This window comes from Gopherus flavomarginatus, chromosome 5, assembly GCF_025201925.1.
Source record: "Gopherus flavomarginatus isolate rGopFla2 chromosome 5, rGopFla2.mat.asm, whole genome shotgun sequence".
Classification (NCBI taxonomy): Eukaryota; Metazoa; Chordata; order Testudines; family Testudinidae; genus Gopherus; species Gopherus flavomarginatus.
Window position 1 is genome coordinate 3,904,267 of NC_066621.1, and position 7,742 is coordinate 3,912,008.

At 53.7% G+C, this 7,742-nt stretch overlaps 1 protein-coding gene across 4 annotated transcripts in view; it reads left to right on the forward strand.

The window, feature by feature from the left end:
• Positions 1–7,742, forward strand: part of ITGAX (integrin subunit alpha X) — a 47,982-nt gene that overhangs the window by 18,989 nt on the left and 21,251 nt on the right. Inside the window, exons 28-30 of one of the 4 annotated variants that reach the window (XM_050956681.1) lie at positions 1,092–1,184; positions 1,436–1,546; positions 1,743–1,946. In XM_050956681.1, coding sequence (XP_050812638.1) covers positions 1,092–1,184; positions 1,436–1,546; positions 1,743–1,844 — 306 coding nt within the window. In that variant the 3' untranslated portion in view covers positions 1,845–1,946. Of the gene's footprint in view, positions 1–1,047; positions 1,185–1,435; positions 1,547–1,742; positions 1,947–7,742 lie in introns of those variants that run through there. The other 3 variants (XR_007774884.1, XM_050956682.1, XR_007774885.1) reach the window with 3 other exon arrangements.

The window sequence follows — 7,742 nt, forward strand, 5'->3', positions numbered from 1 at the left end:
TAGACTAACAGACGTTTTGGAGCATGAGCTTTCGTGCGTGAATACCCACTTCGTCGGATGCATGTAGTAGAAATTTCCAGGGGCAGGTATATATATGCAAGCAGGAATCAGGCTGAAGATAACGAGGTCAGTTCAATCAGGGAGGGTGAGACCCTCTTCTAGCTGTTGAGGTGTGAACGCCAAGGGAGGAGAAACTGCTTTTGTAGTTGGCTAGCCAGTCACAGTCTTTGTTTAATCCTGAGCTGATGGTGTCAAATTTGCAGATGAACTGAAGCTCAACAGTTTCTCTTTGAAGTCTGGTCCTGAAGTTTTTTTGCTGCAGGATGTCCACCTTAAGGTCTGCTATAGTGTGGCCAGGGAGGTTGAAGTGTTCTCCTACAGGTTTTTGTATATTGCCATTCCTAATGTCTGATTTGTGTCCACTTATCCTTTTACGTAGGGGCTGTCCAGTTTGGCCCATGTACATAGCAGAGGGGCATTGCTGGCACATGGTGGTGAATATTACATTGGTGGACGTGCAGGTGAATGAACCGGTGATGGTGTGGCTAATCTGGTTAGGTCCTGTGATGGTGTCACTGGTGTAAATATGTGGGCAGAGTTGGCATCGAGGTTTTTTGCATGGATTGGTTCCTGAGTTAGAGTTACTATGGTGTGGTGTGTGGTTGCTGGTGAGAATATGCTTAAGATTGGTGGGTTGTCTGTGGGTGAGGACTGGCCTGCCTCCCAAGGCCTGTGAAAGCAAGGGATCATTGTCCAGGATGGTTTGTAGATCCCTGATGATGCTTTGGAGAGGTTTTAGCTGAGGACTGTAGGTGGTGGCCAGTGGAGTTCTGTTGGTTTCTTTCTTGGGCTTGTCTTGCAGCAGAAGACTTCTGGGTACACCATCATGTGCCAGCAATGCCCCTCCGCTATGTACATCGGCCAAACTGGACAATCCCTACGTAAAAGGGTGAATGGACACAAGTGGGTATTCACCCACGAAAGCTCATGCTCCAATACGTCTGTTAGTCTATAAGGTGCCACAGGACTCTTTGTCGCTTTTTACAGATCCAGACTAACACGACTACCCCTCTGATGCTTCTCTGTTCCAGACTCAGCAGCAGAAAGTGAGTCTGGTGAGCGAGGCCCGGATTGAATATGAGGAGAAGAAATACACCCAGAAGGAGGGATTCATCCAGCGCCAGGTACCAGAGTGTCTGCGACCGGGATAGAGAGATCATTGGCCAGTGGTTAGAGCTGGGAGCCAGGACACCTGGGTCCTGTCCCTGCTCTGGGGGGAGACTGAGGTCCAGTGGGTTAGAAGAGGAGGGTGGATGGTGCCAGGACTCCTGTGTTCTCTCCCTGGCTCTGGTGGGGAGTGAGACCAAGTGGATACAATGGGCGTGGCTGGATGCTAGGACTCCTGGGTCCCCATCTCACAGCTCCTCTCCCCCAGGTGCAGACGGTGGTGGAGCGCTCCGAGGTCTATAACTACCTGCCCATCATTGTGGGCAGCAGCGTAGGGGGCCTAGTCCTGCTGGCTCTCATCACTGCAGCCCTCTACAAGGTGAGTGGGGCAGGGCTCTAAACCCTCCCCCACAGCCCATCATCCTGGGCGTGGGGCCTGTGGCTTTGCCAGCTGGTGGGGGAGGGGAGAGGGTATTTACTTTGAGGGGTTCCACACCCCATCCCCCCACCAGGCTTGAGTCCATCTGTTTCTGTCCGGCTGGCTCTCACCGTCTCTCCCCTCTGTCTCCTTCCAGTTCGGCTTCTTCAAGCGCCAGTACAAGCAGAGGATGGAGGGTGATGGGGCCGAGCCAGCCCAGAGCGATGCGTCCTCTCCCCCCGATGCCCCCAAACAATAGCCCCACCCACATCCCCTCCCCATGGGCTGCTCCAGATCCACACACCAACGTGGCAATCTGGACTTGGAACATCCCTTCAGAGCATCCATGGGGGGCTGGGACCAGGATTCCTGGGTTCTATCCCCAGTGGTGGGAGGGGAGTGGGGTCTAATGGGTTACGGCGGGGGGGGAGCAGGAAGCAGGACTCCTGGGTTCTCTCCCAGCAGTAGGAGGTGAGTGGGGTTAGAGCAGGGGGATGGGAGCCAGGACTCCTGGGTTCTCTCCCAGCAGCGAGAGGGGAGTGGGGTCTAGTACATTAGAGTGGGAGGGGCTGAGTATCTCTCCACCTCAGTTTCCCCACTTCCCCACTTGCCATTTTCTATTTATACTGGGAGCCGTTTGGCGCACGGCTTGACTCTCACTGTGAAGGTGGCGCTCCCAGAGTCATGGGGCCCCTTGCTCTCAGCTGGGCTCTGTGCAGCACCAGGGTCCCCGTCTCAGTTAGGGCCTCGAGCTGCTGCTGGGTAACGTCTAATAAAGCCAAGTTCTCGGAGTCGTTTGCCTGCCTTGCCTGAGTTCTCGGGTCGTTTCAAACCGTCTCCAAATACAGCGTGTGCATTTGTGGGCAGGAAAGGGGGATGGGATGTGGTTCCGGGCCACGCTTTCAGGCCATGCGAGGGGACGAAATCATTTGCACAACTCATTGTCACGGGGCGCTCTGCTCGCCACCCGACGACGCCTCCTCCTGGCCACTCTGGGGATTACCTCTGCCTGGCCGACGCCCCTTCCAGTGGTTGCATCCTGTTACTCTCTGGAACTATCAGTCTGTGGCCCCTCTCTCGCTGGCTGCTACCTCTTCATGACTTGCCCCTCTGGCCAGCTCACTAGGCGGGTTCCTCTGCTGGGGTGGGATACTTTCCAAATCTCTCCAGAGAAACCACACTCAACTGTCCTCACACCCTCTGCCCTGACCCTGTCCCTCCTGCCATGACTCAGACAGCCTACTAGCTGGCCCCTCCTGGCAGTACCCCCGGCAGGGGAACCCAGACCTGCCCTCTTCTCTGTGTTCCACCCTAGGGCCCTTTACCAAGCAGTTAAGGTCTGCATCTTCCCTAACCTCACTGCTCTCACCCCTGGACCACTCCCTACCTTGCTTCCCCTCATCCTAGTCAGCTCCCTCTCTTCTAGGTCTCATGGATTCCTGCCCTTCCTTTCCTCTCCCTTCCCTGCCACACCTCACCCTGCAGCCCTCTCTCTGGTACCAGTCTCTTGGCTTGATGTAAACCCTGCCCTGGTCCCTCACAAATGAGCTTGCATCCAATTAGCAACCACCTCATAGCCTAAATCTCTCCCCTGTTTGCCGCTTAATTGAGTCTGCCTGGCCTAATTCAACCCGCTCAGGGCCGGTGTGGGGAGTAAGTCCCTTCACCCTGATTGAAAAGGACAAAATAAATTGCCTCCCCAGTAAATTTACCCTGTGGAACTCCATGTCACATGAGGTGAGGAGGCCAAGCTCTGTGGCTAGAGAGAATGAGAGGTTAGTATGGACCCCGAGTTGTGTGAGGTCAGTTCTTAGGAGCTGCAAGCCCTAGCTGAAAGTGATGGCAGCTAGTGATCAGCCTGGTCGTCTTATCGAAAGGAAGATCGAGAGGTGACTTGATTGTAGTGTTAGGAGAAAATCTCATGTTCTAAAGAGCACTGGCCCTGGGCTCACCCCACCGCACGTTGCCTCTGACTCCACTCCAGCTCCCAGCTGCGCAGCCAGACCCCAGGCTCCAGCCACGGGCGCATCCCCCACCATTGCCCCGACCGCCACTGCTTGCTTCAGCCCTCCATCCAGGCCCCCCATCCTCCATGCCCCCCCTCCACTTCCCCATCTAGGGCTTAATTTGTCCCCCAGCTTGCCGGGACTGAGTAAGTCTGCTGTGAAAAGTGATATTAACTTACTAGCTAGCAAGTCTGAAAAAAATATCTACCCAAAAAGCAAAACTTGGAAAGCACATTATTTGTGATTCTATTCTGTTTAGGTCCAGTAAAGAATAGAGACAACTGTACTTTATTTTTATTATTGATTCTGCAAAAAATATAAATAAATTACAGTGATTTGGACATGGGTATGCACATATTGATATGTTTTTCCTAAAGTTAATGAAGTATTTTAGGAAAAACTGTCAGAGCGGCCAGCAGCAAGAGATGATGGCTGCACTCTGAGGCCACCAAAACATTTGATGCGAGAACCCCTGATCTAGTCTGACCTCCTACCTAACACGGGCCATAGGGCTGCCCTGAATTCATCCTGGTTTGAAGCAGAGCAGTGGATCTTTCAGAAAAGAGCACCCAATTGTGAGTTACAGATCGCCAGTGACGGAGAATTCACCGTGGACCTTAGTAAATTGTTCCAAAAGTTATTTACCCTCTCTGTTAAGAATGTTACACCCTATCATAGAATCAAAGAAGATTAGGGTTGGAAGGGACCTCAGGAGGTCATCTAGTCCAACCCCCTGCTCAGAGCAGGACCGACCCCCAAATAAATCATCCCAGCCAGGGCTTTGTCAAGCCAGGCCTTAAAAACCTCTACGGATGGAGATTCCACCACCACCCTAAGCAACCCATTCCAGTGCTTCACCACCCTCCTAGTGAAATAGTGTTTCCTAATACCCAACCTAGACCTCCCCCACTGCAACTTGAGACCATTGCTCCTTGTTCTGTCATCTGCCATCACTGAGAACAGCTGAGCTCCAGACTCTTTGGAACCCCTCTTCAGGTAGTTGAAGACTGCTATCAAATCCCCACTCACTCTTCTCTTCTGCAGACTCAATAACCCCAGTTCCCTCAGCCTCTCCTCATAAGTCATGTTCTCCAGCCCTCTAATCATTTTTGTTGCTCTTCACTGGACTATCTCCAGTTTGTCCACATCCTTTCTGTAGTGGGGGCCCAAAACTGGACACAATACTCCAGATATGGCTTCACCACTGCCGAATGGAGAGGAATAATCACTTCCCTCGATCTGCTCTGACTAATACAGCCCAAAATGCCGTTAGCGTTCTTGGCAACAAGGGCACACTGCTGGCTGATATCCAGCTTCTCAACCACTGTAATCCCCAGGTCCTTTTCTGCAGAACTGCTGCTTAGCCAGTCGGTCCCCAGCTTGTAGCGGTGCATGGGTTTCTTCCTTCCTAAGTGCAGGAATCTGCACTTGTCCTTGTTGAACCTCATCAGATTTCTTTTGGCCCAATTTGTCTAGGTCACTCTGGACCCTATCCCTACCCTCCAGTTTATCTACCTCTCCCCGCAGCTTAGTGTCATCCATGTACTTGCTGTGGGTGGAATCCATCCCATCATCCACATCATTAATGAAGATGTTGAACAAAACCGGCCCTGCAGCACTCCAGTTATTTCCAGTCTGAATTGGGCTAGCTTCAACTTCCAGCCGCTGGCTCTTGTTAGAACTTTCTCTGCTAGACTGAAGAGCCCCTGTTATGAAATTTCAGTTCCCTATGGATTAAGTCCCCCCTTAACTTGTTCTTTGTTAAACTAAATACATTGAGCTCCTTGAGTCCGTCACACGGGATTCCAGCAAGTGTTACACCAAGGCCAAATGCAGAGGTACAATAACCTCTCCGCTCCTACTCACGATTCCCGTTTATCCATCATGCCCTGCCATTCTTTTCTTCAGGGCCTGGGCCCCATGTCTGAAACCAGTGACATCAAACAGCCTTGTCAAAACAGAGATGTCTCGCGTAGGCGCCGACTCCGTGGGTGCTCCACGGAAGAAAATTAGCAGGTGCTTGCGCCCACCGGCAGCCAGCTCCCTCCCTTCCCCCCAGCACCTCCTGTCTGCTGGTGGACCCACTGATCAACTCCTCCCCCTCCCTCCCAGCGCCTCTTGCCTGCTGCAATCAGCTATTCTGCGGCATGCAGGAGGCACTAGGTGGGAGAGGGAGGAGTGGGAATGGGGCACGCTTGGGGAAGGGGGCGGCACTGGGCAGGAAGAGGTGGGGTGGGGGCTTGGGAGAAGGGATGGGTCGAGTGTGGGGCAAGGGGTGGGGCAGGAGTCGGAAGAGGCAGGGAAGGGGTCCGGCAGGGGTGGGAGAAGGGCTCGGGCGGAATAGGGACTTGGAGGGAAGGGGTCAGGTGGGGGCGTGGCCTGGGGCAGAGCGGAAGGTTGAGTACCCCTGGGGCCCGGAGGAAGCTGGCGCCTCTGCTGTCACAAATCCACAGGACCGGTGCTCTCACACGGCTCTGGAACAGTCCCTGGGAGGAGCCCTTCGCATGTCAGCCTGCTTTGGGTCACACTCTCTCACTGGGGTCAACCACTTGGCTTCACCACCTCCTGGGACTGAACCAGGGGGCCTTCAGCACCCCTGCTATGCACCGTGGGCTTTCTGCAGCGAGTCTGCCTGAGTTGGACACCTGGGACAAACTTTTAGCCCCAAACAGAGCAATGCAGTGACCCCCACCATCAGCTTCCGCAGTGACTCTCAGGCAGCACTGCAAAAGCAACAGGGTTATTAGATGTCTGGAACACAGCATAGAAACTCCATGGTTAGCACAGAGAGCAGAAATTTACAGCACAGTCCATCTTGATCAGCCCAGAGCCCTTTGACCCCTCTTTTGTCCCAGTTCAGGGAGCCTCCTGCTTCCAGCAGTCCACACTGAACAACTCCCCACCGGGCCTCTCCTCAGTCCTTTGTTCAGTCCTCAGTCCCCAGAGCTGGCTCCCCAGCACAGAAACCGTTGCACTGTCTCCCCACAGGGCCAGAGGGGCACATTGGCAGGGTGCCAAGTGTAGGATGGGCAGATGTTGGGGGGCTGCCCAGGCTGCCCCCGCCCTGGGAACACACAGAGGCAGACTCCAGGGCAGGGGAGCTGATTGGCAAAGGATTGGGTGGATATGACTGGGGGCAGCTCTCCTTGGCATTGCCTGAGCTGGGCACACACAGAGAGATTCGTTCCCCAGGCAACCTACTGGCATATGCGAAACGTGCCACCTTCCTGATTATTTTTTTCAATGAAAACAAATCTCTGTGTGTTTGGTGTTTAAAGCTGGTGATTTGAGAGGTACAGATCCTAGCTTTTAACAAGAACGACCTTATGTTTGTGTAAAAAGCCGACCCTTTGATGTGGACAGTGATGGGTGTGTTTTTCAGGCGTCTAAAATAAATAAAATACATTTCATCAACGGCTGAGGCCAGAAGGGGTCATGCAGTCCATCCAGTGAGACCTTTAGCAGAGCTCAGGCCAGAGACCCCTTCCTGTGATTCGGGGGGCAGAAGGTCCCTGTGAATAAGGGTGGGAGGGACAGGAGGAGGAGCAAGGAGAGCGACAGAGATTGGGATGAGGAGCAGCCAGTTCCAGACTGGGAAGAGGCAGCCCAGTAGCTCCCGTCTGGGTGGAGCCCGGTGTTCCCCTCTCTCCACGCCGAGCCCACTGACTGAGTGACTGTGGCTCTAACCAGAATGAGCTAAGGCCCCTTTTGGATCCATGTCACTCCCCTCGAGGCCTGTGCCCCGTCCAGCCATTTTTCACAGTGTTGCCCTCTAGTGGCTGCGGTTCCCTGAGAGAGGCTAAAAGGAGCTTTTCCGTTAGCTCAGCAAGCAGGAGGCTGCGTGAAAGCCCACACTCCCATTCCTGGTTCCTCCAGGTAGGAACACAATTTAGCTCAACTTGGAGAGACTTGAGTGTCTTGGATGTTTGAGGGTCCTCAGCCCCGCTCCCCAGGTGTGTGTGGAAAATTCAGCTCAGCTGACAGAGCATTTAGTGTTGATCAACCAAGATTCTTCTCGTTCATCTGACTATAAGGTCTGGCGTTCCCCCTGTGCTGGGTGCTGCACCCACACCTAGTGAGAAACATTGCCTGGCACAAGACAGAGAAAGGCACAGAGCGGGGACGTGATTTGCCCAAGGTGATGCAGCAGG